At 45.1% G+C, this 22,345-nt stretch overlaps 1 protein-coding gene across 1 annotated transcript; it reads left to right on the plus strand.

The window, feature by feature from the left end:
• The first annotated feature begins 244 nt into the window (after positions 1–244).
• Positions 245–21,475, plus strand: RTCB (RNA 2',3'-cyclic phosphate and 5'-OH ligase). The gene is made up of 12 exons (XM_029954324.1): positions 245–439; positions 3,607–3,685; positions 4,834–4,901; positions 6,204–6,303; positions 9,427–9,583; positions 10,574–10,730; positions 11,948–12,107; positions 13,172–13,347; positions 13,833–14,021; positions 14,904–15,014; positions 16,591–16,710; positions 20,430–21,475. The coding sequence occupies exons 1-12, from the start codon at positions 347–349 to the stop codon at positions 20,535–20,537; spliced, it is 1,518 nt and encodes a 505-aa protein (XP_029810184.1). The 5' UTR covers positions 245–346; the 3' UTR covers positions 20,538–21,475.
• Positions 21,476–22,345: the final 870 nt, after the last annotated feature.

Here is a 22,345-nt window from a genome sequence, read left to right on the forward strand (position 1 = left end):
CCAAGCAGCTTTTATTACAGCAGTTGGACCCGATCCAGACAAGCACTTCCAAAAACGAAGGATGCCTGGATTTCCCTTAAAACGACTGCCCTTAGATTAGCTTTAAGCCTGCAACAGGACAAGTGAATATCCGAAAAGATGAACACTAGAGGGCAGTCTAACTTTACGCGAGAAAAGCGATTGGTCCCACGAGTTTTGAGCCTCGGCGCTTGCCGTCGCCCGTCCTGCGGCCGAGCCGGCCGCGCCTGCGCGTTGACTGAGAGAAGGTGGCGCCTCAGGCTGCGGGACAGCGCGGCAGTTGGTCTTCAAAGCGGAGCCGGGAGTTTTCGCCACCGTTGCCGCCACCATGAGTCGCAGCTATAATGATGAGCTGCAGTTCTTGGAAAAGATCAACAAAAACTGCTGGAGAATCAAGAAGGGCTTCGTGCCCAACATGCAGGTGAGGCGGAGCAGGAGCCGGTGGCGGGGCCTCCTCGCCTGGGGTCCCGCGGCACCTCCCTGCCCACCCGGCCCGGCCTCCCCCTCGCCCTCCCGACCCCTGGCCTGCGCCGGTCCGCCCCTGCCCCCGGCTGTGTTCCGACCGCCCTTACCCCTACCCCCACCCTCCCATTGGTCCCACTTCCCGGCGGGAAAGGTCCCCAGGCCACGAGGAGCGACAGAGCGGAACTGGGGAATCTACGTGAACTCGACATGGGCGCTTGCGAAGCGGTTTTACACATAAGTTTCCAAAACGCCCTGTAAGATGTTACACTCCCGAGCTTCAGAGACATTAGCGGGTTTTTTTTGTTTGTTTGTTTTTTACACGGTGGCACGGCCAGTCCGGGGTGGAGTTCCTGTCCTGAGTCACGCTGGCCATCTGGCTGACGTTTACGGACCTTTGCTCGCTAAAGCAAGTGGTTAGCGTCCACTGTTCTGTGTGGGTTCTTTAATAAGACGTTTTAAGTTCGCAGGGCAGACTGGCCTGTTTTTAATATCCACCTCTGGCCGCCTAGTAAGAAGTTCAGCCAGGACTTGGTATCCGTTTTACTTGTCTTTCCTCTGACAGAGGGATGTATTCCCCTTGGAGGCTCGGAGACCCAGCCAGTACCAGGGAGTGGGAAAGTCTGGGCTCACCTGTTTCTCTAAGGCTTCATTGTCATTTTTGCCTGTTATCTTCCATTAAAGTGAAGAAAAAAAGGCATTTGTAACGTTTTGGTGCATATGTTATTAAATAGCTTTTGAAATCCCTTAAGGTGCCGGGTGAAAGTGTATTGATGGTTTGTCATTCCTGTCTTGGTAAAAGTTCCTGAGAGCCGTTTCAGTCTTTCACTCAGTGTCAAAACTTGCTGAGTGTCCCCTATGAGCAAAGCACCTAGCTAGATGCCGAGAGGAGAACCAGCCGAGGGTCCTAAGATTCCTTTTTGCTGATCCCCATTTAGCCAGTTCCTGTTGATGGAATCTGGTTCCCTGGAACAGGGAGTAGGAAGGAACCATGGCGTGACCCTCACGATGACACACTGTCAGTGTCTGGTCGTGATTCTGGCTTGACTTGTGACAGCCACGCTGCTGCCACCGATTCTTCCCAGGAGCAAGTCTCGTTCTGCTAGGCAGCTCTGGTTTACCTGTTTGTACCCCATGTACCACTTCTCGCCAAAGAGGGGAGAGTCGAAATCCCCATATGCTGCTCTTTAAAAAGATACAGACCCGGGCGCCTGGGTGGCTCAGTCGGTTGAGCGTCAGGCTTCAGCTCAGGTCATGATCTTGTGGTTTGTGGATTCGAGCCCGGCATCAGGGTCTGTGCTGACAGCTAGCTCAGAGCCTGGATCCTACTTCAGATTCGGTGTCTCCCTCTCTCTCTGACCCTCCCCTGCTCGCAATGTCTCTCTCTGTCTCTCAAAAATAAATTTTAAAAAAGTTTTGTTTTAATGATCCAGACCTTTATGCTAAACCTGAATTGTGTTCCCATTCTCAGGAAGATTAGGGAATGTCACAGTAATTACTGTCTTCTACTTAATCTTCATTCCTCCCTTAAGGCCCAGGTGCTGCACTAAGAATTCCTCTTCCCTAAAACAGCCCCCTCCCATCTTTGTCGTCTTTGTGTCCCAGGTGTTTTGCCACTCTGATAATGTCTCTCGTCTTTGAACGCTAGTTCAAACAGTGAACGCCTTCGTAGCTGCTTCAGCATCCGCTTCTTCCAAGGGGACTCTCCTGTCACAGCACTTGCTTCCTTGTACCCTTCATTTTCTAGTCCGGGCTGCATCCTGGACTGGAAACTCCTCAAGAACGGGATCTTACATATTCTTTGTTTCTCCCCTAGTGGCCCAGTACAGTGCCTGAAGCAGAAGTCCTCGGTAAATGTTTGGTGAATTAATAAATGTGGCCCTTATGGGGCACCTGGGTGGCTCACTCAGTTAGGCGTTCGACTCTTAATTTCAGCACAGGTCATGATCTCACGGTTCATGAGTTTGAGCCCTACATCATTGGGCTCTGTGCTGACAGCAGAGGATTGAGATTCTCTCTCTCTCTCTCTCTCTCTCTCTCTCTCTCTCTCTCTCTCTCTCTCTCTCTCTGCCCCTCCTGAGTTATGCATGTGCACTCTCTCTTTCAAAAATAAATAGCCATTAAATACATGTGTATACAAATAAATGCGGCACTGGAGACACTTTTCTTCACTCGTATTGTTTTTCATGCAGAAATCCTCTTTCTGATAAAGAAATTTGTCCGGATGATTAAGTGTAAGTCTTTATCCATTAACTGTTAGTGGGCAGCTCCTTCATACTATTTGATCTTTGATAAAAATGTTCAGCCCTTTGGTGTTACATAATTATGTCCTCCATTGCCTTTTTGTATTCTATTATCCAGCTTATTTATCCTCTTAAAACTAACTCTATAGATTACAGAACTAAGCACACAGCTGCATAGCTGTTTACCTAAGTATAGATCTATAAGTCAGCATAGGACACAATAAAGTGTAATGTGCTATTGTCTTAAGCACAGAAAAAGTACACTAAAGTCAGATAACTGCATTTTTATGTTTAGAATCCTTTTTTTTATTCATCTACTTATTAAGACCCACTGATTTTTTGGAAGCACAAGAGCAGTAGGACTTTGGGCCTTAGAGCATAGTTGGAAGACTTTGCTTTATCACACATGCAAAAAATATTTTACTCGTTGAATTTTTTTTTTACATTTATTTTTGAGAGTGAGCAAGCATGGGAGGGGCAGAGAAAGAGGGAGACAGGATCTGAAGTGTGCTCTGCGCTGACAGCAGAAAGCCGATGCAGGGCTCAAACTCATGAACCCCATGCCCCTCACAATCTATGAGGTCATGACCTGAGCTGAAGTCAGCCAACTGAGCCACCCAGGCGCCCCTACCTGTTGAGTTCCTCAGGCTTTGAGAGTAGGAGAGTAAACAAAACAATTTGTGAACATTGCAACATTAAAATGTATTTAAAGATCGGAGCATCTTGTAGTCTTTGGAACTTTTCTGCTTGCTAAAGGTAATGAGAAAGTATTTTATAAACAGTAAAGCAAAATAGGTATCATGTACAGTATTTATATTCTGTCCATTGCCTAGACACCGTGCACATGTGCTCAGGCATAGTTTTTCCTTTTCTTTGGTACCAGGTTGAAGGAGTTTTCTATGTGAATGATGCGCTGGAAAAATTAATGTTTGAGGAATTAAGAAATGCCTGTCGAGGTGGTGGTAAGTACATTAGAGTTTTGCACGTGGCCATATAAATAGCGTCTTCTCTGTGGTCTGAAAATAGTAACTCAATTATAATTTTAAAATATGAAAGTATTGTAGCTGATGATGGAGACTTAAATGAGGCCGAAACCTGGTACTTGCTTGTGATCACATTGTTAGCCGCCTTCGTAGGATCTATTTGATGGCTTTCACAGCTAACCTGGGGCGGCAATAACGAGCCATCATTTATTGTGCACGTACTGTGTGCCGGGCACTTTGCTCGGTGCTTTACATAGGTTATCTCATATAATTCTTAGAGTCACTTTAAGAGGAAGATGTTATCTCCATCTTACACAGGTGTAAGTCAAGGCTCAGTGACATTAAGTGTTTTAACTTGTCCAGGGTTGCAGAGCTTCTCGGTAGCGGAGCCAGAACTCAAAGCCAAGAGTATCTGATTCCGAAGTCACTACACTGAGTAGCCTCACTGAACTTCAGCCAATCTTATCTATAAGGAGAGTTTTTTTACACTTACCTTGCAGAACTGCAGTAACGTTTAGAGATAAATGTATAAAGCTCTAATACATGCCCTAATGGTGATGATGGTATAAAAATGGAACCTAGTTTTAACCCTTTAATTTTCAGCTCAACAAACTAAATCCCACTCCTCTCCCCATCAGGACATCCTGACTTGCCTACAGTGACCCAGCAACCAAGTGACAGAGCTGGGACTCGAGCCCCATTCCCCCGCCTCTCAGTCCAGTGTTTCCCCAGCTCGTCCGCATTGCCCTTCTTTGCCACTTACAGTAAAAACAGTGTTGGTTGGCTTTTTTTTTTTGGTAAATAGTATGAGCTATTGAGAGAATACATATTTTTACGTTGGCAACATAACATTTAATAGTTGTTTTACATTCCTCAGTACAGTGTTCGCAAGTACCCCTCTCGGGGTGCAGGGGACACCGACTCCGGGGTTGAGATCCCTCTGGTCGCCCTCCCCACCGTCCCGAGCGCGTGCCGCCCGCCTCCCTCATCTCAGACTTCCTTCCGCACGTGTTGCTTGGTAGTCCTCGCCACTACCCTTCATTTAGTGCGAGCCCGAAACATACGAATATAATGACTGCTAACGATCAGCTGTGCCTCCTTTCCTAACGTTGAATTTTTGTCCTCAGGTGTTGGTGGCTTCCTGCCAGCCATGAAACAAATTGGCAATGTGGCAGCGCTGCCTGGGATTGTTCACGTGAGTCCGCATTCAGAGTTCTAATCCTTTATATTTTCTCTTCGTCTAAAAGCTTGCTGAGCGGATGAATGGCCACGGAGAACTGAGAGTGGTGTCATTGAGACCGTGGCCTTCAGACATCTAGAAATAACCATGGGACTTAAAGAAGTAATTGAGTCTGGGTAACATCTCAGTTTCGGTTCCTTTTTGCTAGAATCTGTAAGCAGCTGAGAAGCTTCGAAGTCGTTTTGTTTTCTTGGTTCTCTGTCACAGTCCCGGATCTGTGTACCACCACTGAAAGTTCACTCTGGCCCCACTCGAGAAGGCGGCGGGAGGAAGAACGGACAGAAGTGTGAGGGTTAGGACTGCGGGACAGTGTAGCTGGTGTAGACATGCCCGGAAAGGGAGCTGGTGGTGCCAGGGAGGCCTGGTTCCTTACAGCCCCTCCACAGCCCGACATTCAGGTTCCACCATCAGAGGAAGATGTTAAGTCCTTACGAGAGACTTTTTTCGCGGTCTTTGTACCATTTACTGTGCTGGCACTTGGGAGAAAAATGAAAAGACTTGGCCTGTGCATTTTCTAAGTGTCTGGGTGTCCGTATGTGTCCTTCCCATGTGTGACCTGCATCCTTCCTAGATCAGGGCCCCGTCCAGGCCCCAGATGTTGACCGTGTACAACACTCATACCATCAAATGGATTGCACTTGCCTGTGATTATTTAAACCCTAAGGATTTGTATAAATCAGATTATTTCCCTTCACTAGCCTGACACGACCACAGTTTGTCCACATCTAAAGATTATCTTTAAAATGTAATACTACCTGGGGGCCTGGGCGGCTCAGTCAGTTGAGTGTCCGACTCTTGATTCCGGCTCAGGTCATGATCTTACGGTTCCTGAGTTCAAGGCCCATGTTGGGTTCTGTGCTCATCAGTGCAGAGCCTACTTGGAATTCTCTCTCTCCCTCTCCCTTTCTCTCTCTGCCCCTCCTGTGCAATCTCTCAAAATAACTAAATGTAAAAAAAAATGTAATACTATCTTAAAGTTAGTATGTGGCCATCCTATATCATGTTATATGGAGGCTTGTCTGTTTTCAGTTCCTCAGTTAATAGCAGACTTCATTAAAAAGAGGTTTTCTTGCTATAGTTAGCTTTATGATTAGGAATCTTAACACTTATTTCCACCAATAGAGAAGATTTGATGAAAACAAAATCTTGATTTGGGAAGACTTTGGCCCACAACCTATTTGAGAATTAATATGACTTGTCAGACAACCAGAATGCCGGGTTGAGAAAGATGTATTTCATTTTCTAATTCTCTTTCAGCGATCTATTGGGCTTCCTGACGTCCATTCAGGTTATGGGTTTGCTATTGGGAATATGGCAGCCTTTGATATGAATGACCCCGAAGCAGTGGTGTCCCCAGGTAAGGTCACTGTGCCCGTCTGCTGTCAGGTGTGAAGCGTAGCCCTTCTGGAACAGAGTGTGGACATCTCTCAGCTGCATCGTGTTCTCTCCTTTCTTGTCCTCTCATTTACTGAGAGAATTAATTGTGAGCACTCAGAAACTATTAAAACATCAAGTAAAGCATACGTTAATCAGAAACAATTTGGGCTCCTCCTCTGTGCCACACACTTTTTAGACATTGGCTACAGAACAAAATGAAACACTTCACTGGCAGATTATGTGTCGTCTTTGTGTCCCAGTTAACTCTTGGGCAAATTGGAGCTGATGTTACCTCCGCGCAGCGTTACCGTGAGGACTGAGTGAGTTAGGCTGTGGAACGTACTTAGCACGGTACCAGGCAGGTTGGAAGTGTTCGGGGCATGTTCGTCCTCCTCGTCATCATTACGATTGATGTCTAGTTGTGTACATCTTTTCTGCGGTGGGGTGCTTTCACTGAAAATATTTCACACCAGATAAGGTCTTTGCTTTCAGAGTCTGAGAAAGAAATGAAAGTTTAAATTATATCCTGAGAGTTCTGCCTCTTGCGATGGTGGATAAGCTTGTTTCAGAGTAATCCTCTGCCAAGAATAACAAGAAAGACTGAATAACAATTTTAAAACAAAATAAAAGACAAAAACATCTGTTTGGAAGCATAGGAAAACTTTTGAAACAATAAGCATTTGTGAGGCAAAGACCAGGGAAAAAGTGCAAGTACATGAGCCCCGCATTTAACTCTCTTTTTCTCCTGAGATGATAGCAGATTTCAGTCAGTAAGGATGTAGATTTGAACAATCCTGGTAACAAATGTGACACCTTGACCTCTAATAAACATGTGTGGTGTGTGCACACATCACAGTGCATCCAAGAACTGTGCAATACACTTTTTTTCAAATGCACACAGAATGTTTACCAGAATTGGCCACATTGCTGAGCCGTAAATTGGGTCTCAAATTTTAAAGAATTAAAATTACAGAACAGGCATTCTCAAACTTTTTGGACTCAAGACCCCTTTATCCTCTTAAGAAGTATTGAGACTTGTTCTCAAAGGCTTTTATCAGTATTTACCTTATGAGAAATTAAAACAAATCTTTAAAACCGTAACACACAAGTATGTATCTCATTATCCATCACCTGTACTGCAGTCTTTGGAAAATTGTGCACTTAAGAGAATAAGTTTAAAATGTGAGTAATATACTAGCATTATTTATTTTAAGTTTATTAATTTATTTTCAAAGAGACAGTGTGAGTGGGGGATGGGCAGAGAGAGCCTGATGCAGGGCTCAAACTCCCGAACCATAAGATCATGACCTGAACCTAAATCGAGTCGGATGCTTAACCCACTGAAACACCCAGGAGCCCCATAGCATTATTTTTTTTTAAGTAGGCTTTATGCCCAACACAGAGCCCAGTATGGGGCTTGAACTCACGAACATGAATCAAGACCTGAGCTGAGATCATGAATTGGATGCTTAGCCCACTGAGCCACCCGGGTGCCCCAGCAGTACTGCTGTTACCCTTACAGACCTGAAAGCTTCTCTGCACCACACTTAGGTACTACTGGCACAGAGGGTGTTGCTTACCACAGTGGAATTGAGTTAGCAGTCCTTACCAACAACAGAAACCAGGGGGAGGTCTCCTGTATTTACGAAGTAAGCAATGTGTGTTTAAATAACTGATGGATCAGGGCGCCTGGGTGGCTCAGTCGGTTGCATGTCTGATCTTGATTTCGGTTCAGGTCATGATCCCAGGGTTGTGGGATCAAGCCCTGTGTCAGGCTCCAAACTGACTGTGGAACCTGCTTAAAATTCTCTATCTTTTTACCCACCCTTCATATGCACACACATTCTCTCTCTCTAAAATATAAATAAATAGGGACCCCTGGGCAGCTTAGTCGCTTAAGGATCTGACTCTTGGTTTTGGCTCAGGTCATGATCTCTTGGTTTGTGAGTTTGAGCCCCACATCGAGCTCCACACTGGCAGCACAGAGCTTGCCTAGGGTTCTCTCTTCCACTCTCTCAAAATAAACTAAATAAATAACCCATGGATCAAAAAAAGATCATAATGGGAACTACAAATTAATTGTAACTAATATTAATAAAAAATGCTATATCTAAAAACTGGGTTATTACTAATACCAAACATAGAAACACATAGTCTTAAACATACAAATTAGAAAAAGAAAAGGCTGGGGCGCCTGGGTGGCTCAGTTGGTTGGGCCTCTGACTTCAGCTCAGGTCAGATCTCACATTGGTGGGTTCGAGCCCCGCATCGGGCTCTGTGCTGACAGCTCAGAGCCTGGAGCCTGCTTCCAGTTCTGTGTCTCCTTCTCTCTCTGCCCCTCCCCCTCTCATGCTCTGTCTCTCTCTGTATCAAAAGTAAATAAAACATTAAAAAAATAATAAAAAGAAAAAAAAGAAAAAGAAAAGGCTGAAATATCAGTAATCTAAGAATCCATCTTAAAAAGATAACAACAAACTCAAAAAAGATAGATGGCAATAATTAAGAACAAAATTAATAAAATGGTATATCATAGAAAGGATGAACAGGCCAAATACTGGCCCTTTGAAAAACCAAATAGAATTCATAAACCCCCAAGAAGAATGATCCCCAGATGGGGCGCCTGGGTGGCTCAGTCGGTTGAGCATCTGATGTCAGCTCAGGTCATGATCTCACGGTTCGTGAGTTCAAGCCCCACGTTGGGCTCTGTGCCAACAGTTCAGAAGCCTGGAGCCTACTTCAGATTCTGTGTCTCCCTCTCTCTCTGCCCCTTTCCCACTTACACTCTGTCTCTCTCAAAAATAAACATTAAAAAAAAGAATGATCCACAGAGAGAAGCGCATAGTTCCCATTTTAATCTCTAGTCTCAATGATACTCAGCATTCATTACCACCTTCCCAGCCCACCAGGTACCTGTAGTCCGCACATCACTTTAAACATCTTGATGTCAAGGATCAGGCTTGACCTATTTGTGGGCTCCTTTAAAAAAAGTTAACCCTTGGAAGAAGAGCTGTCTTTCAAAGCCTGTATGAATGGTGAGAAACCACAGGTAACATCACTCAACTACCTGGTTTTGCTGATCTTGACTAATTTCTCTATTTTGTAGGTGGTGTCGGATTTGACATCAACTGCGGAGTCCGCTTGCTCAGAACCAATTTAGATGAAAGCGATGTCCAGCCGGTGAAGGAGCAGCTCGCCCAGGCTATGTTTGACCACATTCCTGTCGGAGTGGGATCAAAAGGTGTCATCCCCATGAATGCCAAGTAAGAGGGCAGCTTTCCAATAAATGGAGTGAAAAGGAAAGTGACCACATGACCCTTAGATTCATATGTAATGTGGAGGCCTAGAGATGGGGATTGTTCAGTCACTTTTCAGGAAGTGCTAATGAATTGTTCTTTTAAACATGAGGTCCTGCCCATTTATTAGAGGCCTTACTCAACTGATGTTCATTAGACAGCCTTTGACACACACAATTTATAACAGAATAACACTGACAGCTACTGAGCACTTCCCGCATGGAAGGCACTGTGCTACAGTATACGTATATCCTGTCGTTACATCGAGATAGCAAACCTAGTCATACTCCCAATTTACAGAAAAGGAAACTGAGGTTTAAAGAGAGCATAGTAAGGGTGCCTGACTGGCTTAGTCAGAGGATTATACGACTCTTGATCTCAGGATCTTGAGTTTGAGCCCCATGTTGGGTGGGGGTTCTTAAATAAGATTTTGTAGAACTTTTTTGTAATGTTTGTTTATATTGGAGAGAGAGACAGCACAAGCAGGGGAGGGGCAGAGAGAGAGGGAAACACAGAACCCAAAGCAGGCTCCAGGCTCTGAGCTGTCAGCACAGACCCCAATGTGGGGCTCGAACCCACAAACTGGGAGATCATGACCTGAGCCGAAGTTGGAAACCTAACTAACTAAGCCGCCCAGGCAACCCTTTTTTTTAAATAAAATTTTTAAAGAGTATTTCTCTTGAGAGAGGAAGGGAACAAAACACCAACTTAAAAATTTTTAAAGTAAAAATATAACATCACTAATATGGTGCTTACTATTTTATGTTGCATTTATTTATGTAACTGCTTTCCTCAAAATACTGGAATGGCTGAGAGCGTGAACTGCGTCTAGCGCAGCCTCTGGTACACAGGCCATAGTCAGTACAGGGGCTGCTTCCCTCCGCCCTGTTGAGCTGTGCTCATCTTAGCTCTTGCTCGGCCTTGGCTGTGAATGACCAGCCCTTGTGACTCACTCAGAGACTTGGAGGAGGCCTTGGAGATGGGTGTAGACTGGTCCCTGCGGGAAGGCTATGCCTGGGCTGAAGACAAGGAGCACTGCGAGGAGTACGGAAGGATGTTGCAGGCCGATCCCAACAAGGTCTCCGCGAGGGCCAAGAAGAGGGGCCTTCCTCAGGTAACACTTGGGAGGGACGACACGGTCATTTTCTCCATACGTTTTTGTTGAGGAGTAAAGTTGTTTTCTATGTAGCAAATATATCCCCAGGTTTTTCCAGTATATCAAAAAGAACACAGATTTCTTCATGTTTTGTTCTTACTCTTTTAGAAAGCTATTAGTTCACAGATGTTCATAAAATAAAACAAGATGTGAATTAGAAGTGGATGCGGGAAAAGTGGGATATAATTATAAGGCTTAAAATGTATGCCCAGATTATGTATGTACATACTCTGATGGTCTGCAGATTTGGCCTACGGTTTTCTGGAGCCTAAAGTGAGAAGACCTACTTGGTCAGTGCATGGTGTTCATGAGATGAGAATATACCACGTGTTTGAAATCTACAGCTAATGGCAGGGGCTTTACCAATAGTTCACCGCGACCGTGGGCAAGTCTCTTTTGCCTCTCCGGGTCGGCTTTCTGATCTGAAAATAGGAGTGGTTAAAACTAGATACCCTCCAAAGACTGTGGCGCTTTTATCCCGTGGTCCCTAAGTCCTCTCAGCTATGGGACACACCCATGCAGCGGTCGATGGTGCTTGGTGTCAGTGCACTCGTCGATGTTTCGAAATTCATTTGAATTTGGACCTTGTATAAGAGGCTGCATTCACCAGAGTTCATCCGCAAATTTGCCCTTTCTCCCCACAGTGTTTAAAATGGTCTGTGAGCCCTTTAATGGGCTGAATTTTGATTTATGAAGCTTTTAATATGTGCGTACCTCAAGCAGATAGTGATGCATTGAACTTCAAGAACTACTGTACCATATTTTTATTGTGTATTGCTTTAAATGCATGAAGCATTTCTTTTTTTTCATTTTTTTAAATGTTTTTTATTTATTTTTGATACAGAGAGAAACAGAGCATGAGAGGGGGAGGGGCAGAGAGAGGAGGAGACACAGAACCAGAAGCAGGCTCCGGGCTCTGAGCTGTCAGCACATAGCCTGACGTGGGGCTCAAACCCATGAACGTGAGATCTGACCTGAGCCGAAGTTGGAGGCTTAACCGACTGAGCCACCCAGGCGCCCTGTGTGAATCATTTCTAAGGCTCAGAAATGTCTTTATTATATAAAACATTGTGATTATTTTTTGTTATTGGTCGTTTTTGCCTATTTGCTTTTTAAATGGATTTTTTTTTAAAGCAGAATAGAAGCTATTTTATCAGACATTCTTACTTTTGCAGTTGGGGACCCTGGGCGCAGGCAACCACTATGCAGAAATCCAGGTTGTGGATGAGATTTTCAATGAGTATGCTGCTAAGAAAATGGGCATCGACCATAAGGGACAGGTGTGTGTGATGATCCACAGCGGAAGCAGAGGCTTGGGCCACCAAGTAGCCACAGGTGTGTTCGGGGCCTAATGTTTGACCCAGTGCTTAAACGTGCATTTATGGGAATAGAGATTTAAGAGAAAGCTCTGGAACCATACTGCGTGGGTTTTTACTGTTTCAGCTGGTGTTGTCACGGACTATTAAATAGTGTATGTAAAGTATTTATACATATATGATGTATGCAAATATGCATATTACGGTGGATTCACTGAGGAAACGGGCGAGGCCCTGCCCTCACATTGTCTCAGGAAAGAGATGTCACATTAAAATGAAAAGATAGTAGTTGATAGAAGAATCGACGTAAAGTGTGTAGGAACAAGATTTTGGGAGTGGCATGAACACCTACTGTTCCAGTTTGGACAGTCATGCACAAAGGACATTCGTGACCAAAAGACAGCAAGGACTAAAGAGGAGGCAAGGGAACAGCAGCGAGGTCACTCTGATGACAGCATGGACTGATGAGCATGTGGACACATGGAAATTATCATAAACCTTAAGTTGCGTGTTATATAGTTCTTCCTTCTGTGTACGTTTCATTCTATGGGAATTTAATACTTTGGGCCAGCCTGACCCATTAGAATCTTTAATCTAGCAGGTATGGAGCATTGACGAGTGATACTGAACTTTCTACTGAGTACTCTCTGCACTTTGTCATGAGTTCGGTTTTCCTGCAGTCCTAGCAACCTGTCTCTAACTCTTTTCTGTTAACTTACTGAAAGATTATTTTTAAAAACCATGATGGTGATAAAATGTACTTTACTACTTCCATTCATACATTCTCATGCCAGGAAAGGAATAACTAAGACCATGTTGTTGCTATTTGCATACCATCTCATTCCCCTTTAAAAAGTTCCTGGAGGGAAGGTGTCGTCTCTGTAGCCCACGTAACTTCTGTCACGGCAGCTCTGACAGAGCGTGCTCAGTAAGTATGTCCTGACCAAGACGAACATAGAAACACTTCAAAGGGAAAGTTGTTTCTTGCTTTTTAAAGAATGGGCTTGAAATTAGCTTGCTTTTCTGCAGTCTGAATTATAAAGGGGAAACTGGCTGGTTTAGACGTGCTTCTGTCTTGTCCAGATGCGCTGGTTGCGATGGAAAAAGCCATGAAGAGAGACAAGATCATAGTCAACGACCGGCAGCTGGCTTGTGCTCGGATCGCCTCCCCGGAGGGTCAGGACTACCTGAAGGGAATGGCAGCTGCTGGGAACTATGCCTGGGTCAACCGCTCTTCCATGACCTTCTTGACCCGTCAGGTACACTTGAAGTTGCTCTTCTGTTCTGGCGAACTTTAAAACAGAGCCATAGAACTTGGTTTTCAAGGTGTATGTAATACTGGAAATACTGGGAATGCCCAGGCTCTCGATGTCTCCTCAGACCAAGTCAGCATGAGGGAAGTGGGGAATGAGGGAAGAAGAGAAGCCAGAATTATTCCTAGAATTTGCCTTGAGCAGCAGGAGGATAGAAGTGCCATCCACGAAGACTGGAAGACCAAGGAAGAAGTTCCGAGCGTGGGATCAAGAGTAGCCCAGGGGCTTTTCAACCAGCGTGGGGATTTATGAAGTGGAATTTTCAATGTGGTGTGAAAGATGGTTTTTGTCTTTTATGTGAAGATTAATAATGCTGTTGTATTTGAGCTCTTAAACCCCTCACTTCCTTCGGAAACTGACGAGCTGAAATCAGGCAGATGAGCTCTGAAGAGCTGGTTCTGGCTGCTTTTAACTGAGGCTTCTCCCCTTAGGCTTTTGCCAAGGTCTTCAACACAACTCCTGATGACTTGGACCTGCACGTGATCTATGATGTTTCTCATAATATTGCCAAAGTCGAACAGCACGTGGTGGACGGGAAGGAACGGACGCTGTTGGTGCACAGGAAAGGGTCCACCCGAGCTTTCCCTCCTCACCACCCCCTCATTGCTGTTGATTACCAAGTAGGTACTAAGCCATTTGTGGTTTCAAGCCATGAGGGCATGATTAGGGAGCTCTAAACATGGGTGAATTTAAACAGAAAGGCTGGGGCACCGGGGTGGCTCAGTCAGTTTGGGCGTCTAACTAAGGCTCAGGTTGTGATCTCACAGTTTGTGAGATTGAGCCCCGTGTCGGGCTCTGTGCTGACAGTGCAGAGCCTGCTTGGGTTTCTCTCTCTCTCCCTCTCTCTCTGCCCCTCCTTGCTCTCTGTCTCAAAATAAATAAACTTTGAAAAATAATAAGTAAAGAGAAAAGCAGCAGTTGTGAAAAGAAAATCTGTCCTCCATGAGAACAGTGATTTCCAGCCCTCTTTGAAGTAGTGACTCTCCCCTGTCATCTGCTTGCAATGGGCTGTCTAAAACGTCCTACATGGAGATTCTTTCACTCCATAAAGGTGGTCTTTCAAGGCCTGTGAATGATTGGAAGCCAAGATTGAGATTAAACACAGTTTTCATTTTTCTTCTCCTCTTGATATCTGGCTGTGACAGAGGTAGAAGGGCCCTTAGTCTCCCATTTTACAGATGAGGAAAGCAGAGCCTGAAGAGGGCAAGTGCCTTGCCTGGGATGGTTCTTTCTAGTAACACTTGCCCACGTGTTTGAGTTTGGCTTTGCTCTTTCCTTGTGTGTTCTTCTGCTGGCTTCCTGGTCCTCACAGTTTCACTCCTTTGTGCTTCTCTCTCAGTTATCAAAGAGTTAAAATAGTTTCATAAGACAGTTGTGAAAGCAATGTACTTAGAGGCCCAGCTTTCTCCTACAGTCTTGCAATGTGAGAGGAAGCGTACCTCTCAGCCATCAAAAGCTCATGCTTTTCTAAACTGTAATATATTTGATTTGTGTATCCTTAGCTCACTGGACAACCAGTGCTCATTGGTGGCACCATGGGCACCTGTAGTTACGTTCTTACTGGCACTGAACAGGGCATGACTGAGACCTTCGGAACCACTTGTCACGGAGCGGTAAGGACGACAGAAACTTAGATAGAAATGCTCTCTTCCATTTAATCATCATTTTGCATTTCGATAGGTAAATGTATTTGAGCATTAACAAAGTTGAAGTTTGGGTCTATCTGGTCTTCTACCTGAATTTATCCCCATAGTGTCCACTGTCTAAGGCACTGACTGAGGTCACCTAGCATGTCTACTTTAGTGGGGTAATCATAGGACCAGAAACTATCCCTCATCTCTGCGCGCCCACAGAGTCCAGACTCAGAAATCATCTGGACAGATACGACTTTCACTGAAGCAAGTTAACATCAAAGCTTATCTGAATGGTTCACTGGACCTAGGTAGGTCCATCCAGATTGGGAGGATTTGCAGATCAGAGCCCAGGCATAGACCATGTACATACCTACTGACCATAGCGCCTATTCCATTCTAAGTCAGGAGCTGGTAAACTTTGTAAAGCATCCGGTGGTAAGTATTTTAGGCTTTTGGGCCATGTGATCTCTGTAGTAACTATCCCATTGTGCCACTGCAGTGAAAACGCAGCCGCGCACAGTGTGTAAGCAAATGGGAGTTACTGTGTTCCAATGAAACTTTATTTACAAAAACGGGTGGCAGGCCAGGTTTGGCCCACAAACCAGTTTGCCAGCCCCTGTGCGAAGCCATGAGAATGCCAGCTAATGACGAAGTAGGAAATAGGAACTAAAGCACCTTTTCACAGGACGGACCTCCGCAAATATATTTAACTCCTCCCTTTTCTCTGGTCCTTTCTCACCTCCAGCTGCTTCCCAATTCCTAATTTTAACTCGGTGATCAAAACCAGCTCGTGTCACACCACATATCAGCAGCACATGGAAGCTTTTTTTTTTTGGTCACAGGGAGGGACAGAGGCTTTGCTGCTGGCATCTAGTAAAGGCCAGGAATGCTGCTGAACATGCTACATGACAAAGAATGATCTAGTCTAAAATGTCAGTAGTGTCAGGGCGCCTCGGTGGCTCAGTCAGTTAAGCATTCAGCTGTAGCTCAGGTCATGATCTCACAGTCTGTAGGTTCGAGCCCCGCATCAGGCTCTGTGCTGACAGCTGGGAGCCTGGAGCCTGCTTCACATTCCGTGTCTCCCTCTCTCTGCCCCTCCCCTGCTTGCTCACTCGCTCGCTCTTGCTCTCTCTCGCTCTCAGATAAACATTTATTAAATGTATAAATAAAATGCCAGTAGTGTTGACATTGAGAAACTGTTTTAAATCACAGAGCATAAAGTTTTTGTGATAATAGACATACTGTTTACAGTTAAAATCAGTGTATTTATATTGAATTGATAATACATGTTAGAAACACAAAACAAAATCTCTAAATACTGAATGTTTTGTATAGAAGGAAATTTGTTTTCCAGAAGGATATGAGGAGACTTGTAGCAAGACACCTAATAAGGTTGAAAATACAGAAAAAGATTTTTTCACGTTTTTTTTTTTTTTTTATTTAAAAAGAAGTCAAGGAAAAGGCGTATAATCCCAAGGGCTTAAATAATTGCTGGAATTGAACATAAATTGTAGCTCAGAATTTATAACTGAAGTTCACTCTGTTGCCAATCCAGGGCCGTGCCTTGTCCCGAGCAAAATCTCGGCGTAATTTAGATTTCCAGGACGTCCTGGACAAACTGGCAGATATGGGAATTGCGATCCGTGTTGCCTCACCCAAACTGGTTATGGAGGAGGTAAGTGAAATTTTGAGAAATATTCAGCATAAAACTGTGATTAAGGCCACTACACAGAACAGTTTTTAGTATCGCTTTAAGATATTATGTTTTTTTTTTTAATAACCTCAATTAGAGTTTATCATTGTCTTTCGTTTGGGGATAAGCCAAGTCCCTAAGAATGATTCTTACCTTTCTACATATGAAACTTTCAAAATTGTTTGAGCTGACTCATTTTAACTTTTCTTTTGCATGACTGTAACTTAAATTTGAAAGCTGGGCACCTGGGTGGCTCAGTCGGTTAAGCATCCAACTCTTGATTTTGGCTCAGGTCATGATCTCACAGTTGTGAGATCAAGCCCCACATTGGGCTCCATGCTGGGCATGGCACCTGTTTTAAGATTCTCTCTCTCTCTCTCTCTTTCTCTCCTCTTTCCATGCTTGTGCACGCTCTCTAAAAACGTACAATAGATAAAATAAATTTGAAAGCACGTTTGAAAAGGCAAGGATAAAATGTTTAGGGAAATAGTTTTGATTCAAAAGGGAGCCAAGATTTTGTTTAAATTATATGTATGTTTATGTATAGATATGTATATATTCAAATTAGAAGCAACATAACTTTTTTTAAACTGTAAAAGAAGAGTAGTCATCCAGAAACTCAGTGTCCTAACACACCCGTTACCTCCTTTTTTAAGATGCTGACTGCCATATTTTCCCTAAATGCTTTTTTGAAAATTAATTATAATCATGACTTACAAACATTTTCTAGTCCTTTTTTTAAGTTAGCACGTTACTATACTATTGTTTGTAAGAGTTAATGATTGCCAAATATTCTACCAGTTGAGTACCGTGAGTTTCTGCCCATATTGGACACTCAAGTGGCTTCCAAATTTTTGCTACTATAAATTAAGTTGTAATCTGTGTCTTCATTCATGAAGCTTTTTTCCAGCTGTTGTAATAATTAGAGTGAAGTCCCAAAAGTAGGCTTCCTGAGTCACCAAGTATTACAAAGCCTTATTTTTCAATAACTTCTATGATTTTAAGAATAACACCTGTTTAATTAAGAGATTTTGGAAAATCAAAGAAAAAGCAACCCATGTAAAATTCCACCAGCCAGAGATAACCTCTATTAACAGTTGGTATTTTCCTTAGTGGCGAGTTTTGCATATGATTTTTTTCATTCACTCAGGAAACACTTATGAAATATCTGCCGTAGTTAGGTGCTGCTCTGGGTGCTGCAGGAACAAAACCAGCAAATCCCTTTCTTGTGAGACTTAGCACCTAGTAAAAGATGTACTGTGTTGGATGGCAGTAAGTGCTACAAAGTACACGTGGGACAGGGAAAAACAGGAGGTGGGTGCAGTTTTAAACAGGTGTGGAGGGCGGTACTTGAGTGAAGACCTGAAGGCAGTGGGGGTGGGCTGTGTGCGCATGTGCAGGGATCTTGGGCAAGACTTCCAGGCCCAGAGAACAGCCCTGTGCAGAGCCCTAAGGCGAGGTTATACTTGGGTGTTCGAGACCCAGCAGGGAGGCCCCGTGAGGGAGATGAGGTCAGAGAGGCAGGGGCACCAGACCGGGTGGGTCCTGCCTTTTCCTTTACAGAAGAAGGACTTTTGCTTTTCTTACTCTGAGTGATATGATGGGAATACATTGGAGAATTTTGAGCAGAAGAGTAACAAGGTCTGGCACCCTGATGAGAATGATCTAGAAGAGAAGTTGATAATGCAGGAAAGGGGTCAGGGGTAGATTACTGGAGCAGTGTCCTTGGAGAGAGGAGATGCAGGTCTGCAGGTGGGTGGGGTTTTGCCAAGAGCTCAGATAATGAATCCTTAATAAAAGGAGAGAAGGTAGGATGCAGGTAGTCAGGGATGATACGGTGAGAGTTCATGGAGATTCTGCTCCGGCTGGTTCTCTGTTTTCAGTGTGATAGAAAGTAGCACCAGCAGCCACGAGTACCGCTGCAGGAGAAGGCAGGAGATGACCATTTAAGAGAAATAGTAATCAGCCTGGGAGGTTTTGGGTGGTTGTCAGGACAATAGCAAGGCCTACTTGAGCTAAATTCTGTGGTTGGGCATTTTTCAACTACATTCACCTGTGCAGGTGCAGGCAGGACTAGATGTTGAGCTGACTTCAACCAGGTTTGCAAGTGCGGTGCAGTGGAAGAGAAGCCAGATTGTTGAGAGTGTTGCGAAGGGATCATAGGTCTTGCTGGAAACAGAGCACAGGAGGGGAGTGAGTTGGAAACCTAGCTGTCGTCCACAGCCTGATGTGCTTGAAATTGAGATTATGGAGGAGTTGTAATCGCCAGTAATGACAAGTTCTGGGGTATGGCCCCGGGTGGGAGTGAATGGCCAAGGTAAGCACTGGAGGAGCAAAACTCAGAGTGCTTGGGTTGCTCAGTTAGTTAAGCATCTGACTCTTCATTTCGGCTCAGGTCATGATCTCACGGTTCATGAGATCGAGCCCCCACGTTGGGCTTTGTGCTAACAGTGTAGGATTCTCTCTACCCCCCTCACCCCACCCCCGCCTCTCCCCTGCTTGTGCTGTCTCTCTGTCTCTCAAAATAAATAAAACAAACTTGAAGGCGCAAAACTCGGAACTAAGAAGCCAAGATACTGAAAGGGTCCTCTCCCCTAAATACTGAAATCGTTCGGAATTACTAGCAGGAGAGAGGGACAGTGAGCCAGGAGCAAGAGATCTCCAGGTAATGCTGGGGAGTGATTCATAGTCTAGCAGGGAACTGCATCAAAAGGGGTAGGAACATGTTATGACTGTGAGACTCAAAACTGGGGGTGCTTAGGGAGGAAGGAGCACAAATGGTCTGGAAAGTACCAAGAAGAGCAAGTGTGGGCCTAATGACAGGACCCCATTTAGGAGAGAAAAGAGCTACTACTTCAGAAGTTGGAGGTGGAAGTAATATCCCTAGGGGAGATCTGTGTTTCAGCAAGGACAAGAAGGGGAAGGGAATGTTCCGGGAAGAGGGAGAGGATTCTGCACAGGAGTCCCGGAAGGGAGGTCCAGGGGCTGCAGTGGGAAAGTTAGAAGTGCAGGGAATGGGATGTGAGCTAGAAGGGGGCCTGTGCAGAGCCCCGTGGGAGTCAGCCGGGAGGCGTGAGCATCTGTGCTGGCGTGAGCAGGAAGAACGGGAGCGTGGAAGGACCCTGGTTCTGATGGTGGCGGGACCGGGACCGGCTGGGAGGGGCGGGTGGTGGTTTAGCGGGACACTCGCAGTGTGCGTGTACGTGTGCATACATGAACGTGTGCACATACACTGGCATTGAGATACGTGCATTGAGCAGAACTTTCCCTTATTGTGAAGGTGCTATGTGTTCATTCCAGAAATTCTGACAACTGCAGAAGTATATAAAGAAAGCAAATCACAATGGCCAGGGACTGCCATCCACAGATAATTACCACTAACAAGATAGTTGGTGTGTTTCTTTTCCGTTAGGTATTGTGATATATGTTGTATTTAATTACATTTACTGCTTTTCCTATCAAACAAGTAATATATGTTCTATGGGGAAATTATGAGAACTACAGAAAAAGTATAAAACAGGATGGAAGTGTTTATCTTACTATCACCCTTACCAGCACTGAGCTCATTTGTCGTTTTAATCTTTATTAGACAGACAAAGCTCCATATTATTTTAATGTGCATTTCTTTAATCCCACGTGAAGTTGAACGCTTTCAGAGATTCCATTTTGATAGACTGCGACAATGTCTGACCCCCCCGCAGGCTCCTGAGTCCTACAAGAACGTGACGGACGTGGTGAACACCTGCCATGACGCCGGCATCAGCAAGAAGGCCATTAAACTGAGACCCATCGCCGTGATCAAAGGCTAGGGCGCTGACCGCGGCCGCCGAGCGCCACCTCACGGAGGGGGGGGACTGAAACGCTCCTCAGACACCAGACTCCACATCGTGTAGCCGTCCCTGCCTGTCCCTGAGCGGCTGGCGGGCGGCTGCTGCTTTCAGGAGCCAGTGCCACCTTCCAGGGGGAGTCCCACCGCCCTCCTTTGGCCAGGCGGTTATGCTTCCTCCCTGATGGCCCCACAGGTCTTAGGAAGATCTGTTAGGGGGTGCAGATAGGCCAAGATACTGCCTAACTCAGTCCTGTAAGTCTTTATTCATCAGAATGAACGTCTTTCCACCGAGCTCTGCTGAGAGGTGTCCTGAAGAGCATCCTGTTACCTAAGAAAGTTTGAAACGCTCCTTGCCCTCCTCCTCTCGTCAGTTGGTCTATTTATCCACACATCTGCCCCCTTCCCTGAACCCAGCAAAACCCTAAACACCGCTCTCACTTGGGAAGTACCCACGAGTCCCAGCCGGGTATTAGGTGAATGCATAATGGGGCACACCGAGCAGGGACTGTGTATGCGGGTGTAGGAGCAGGAGCCCCAAAGAGAAAATAGTTTTTTCGTAGACTTGCTACTTTTCTCATCCTGAATATGAGGCAGAGTTTTGGCTTACCTGCACAGTGGCACCTGCCGGCATCTGTCATTAATTGGGCCTGGTCTGCTGACCTGTCCGTGGCTGATGCCCTGCACAGCAGCAGGGAACCCTCACATACTGACCGTCTTGTGTTTGTGATTGAGTTAATATAAAAATATTAAATGACCACGGCTGTGATGCCGGTGGGTGCTCTGTTTGACGGGTTGACTGGTCTTGTGCCGCCTAATCAGATTGTGTGTTCTGTCCTTTTGACACCTGAGGTGTCACAGGTTACTAAGGCCTTTGTTGAGTACAAACAGCCAATAAAATAGAAAAATCTAACAAAGTCACAATATGTTGTTTATATTTTGTGTTTAATAGTTTATAGTGAGCACAATCCGTATTTTTGCTTGATTCACTTGGGTTAGCGTTGCCATTTCCTCATTTTTCTCACAGGCTGCTTTCAGTGACTCGAAAACATCCTTTCCTAAAACTTATCCTTCAAGTTGTAATACAAACCCTCACTGGAGTATCTTCTATGTGCTGCTGTGTGGACAGCTGGAGAAGGTAGACATCCTCTGAAAAACGGGCGATCGGAAATAGTTTACTCTGAGCACTCAGTAATCTAAATTTTTGTTTTATAGTTTATTGTCAAATTGGCTTCCATATAACACCCAGTAGTAATCTAAATGTTTTGATGGTACAGTTTGGAAATAACCAGTAAACCAGGTAGGAGTCTTGATGCAGTGAATTTAGGTCACTAAGGCCTGCAGCCTGGCCCAGCCACTGCCGCGCACAGATGACAAGGATGCAGGTGACTGGTGAGCGCCGGAGGGCACGTCACTGTGAGGAGCAGACTCCTGGCAGGCGCTAGGTTCTCTTGAGGTGAGACCGGGTTGGAGTGTAGACTCCCTCTAACTGGGCCTTGTCATCTGAAACTAATTGAAAGCAAGCTCTCCTCCCAGAGCCTGCACTGATGTCAGTGCAAGAAATGCTATGCATCATCTTAAATACATATGTTGAGTTTTATTAGATGCTTTGAAAGTGACTCTTCAGGGAAGTAAGAGGAGGAGCGGTGAGAAGGGCAAGCGCCGAGAACGGCTTAGCGATGGCGTTTGTGCCGAGTAAGCTCTCCTCGCCGCCGCATTCGCAGCGAGCTGGGCCCCGCCAATGATGGAAGGAAGTAATGGTTAACGTTTTGAGTTCAGAAAGACAGACAG

The sequence above is a fragment of the Suricata suricatta genome, chromosome 10 (assembly GCF_006229205.1).
Source record: "Suricata suricatta isolate VVHF042 chromosome 10, meerkat_22Aug2017_6uvM2_HiC, whole genome shotgun sequence".
In the NCBI taxonomy this organism is placed as follows: domain Eukaryota; kingdom Metazoa; phylum Chordata; class Mammalia; order Carnivora; family Herpestidae; genus Suricata; species Suricata suricatta.

Bases quoted from the DNA above. Each gene is read 5' to 3' on its own strand.
- RTCB (XM_029954324.1), top strand. From the start codon at position 347: ATGAGTCGCAGCTATAATGATGAGCTGCAGTTCTTGGAAAAGATCAAC. The intron at 6,304-9,426 runs GTAAGGTCACTG...TCTATTTTGTAG, and splicing joins CGAAGCAGTGGTGTCCCCAG to GTGGTGTCGGATTTGACATC. The intron at 12,108-13,171 runs GTGTGTTCGGGG...TGTCTTGTCCAG, and splicing joins GGGCCACCAAGTAGCCACAG to ATGCGCTGGTTGCGATGGAA.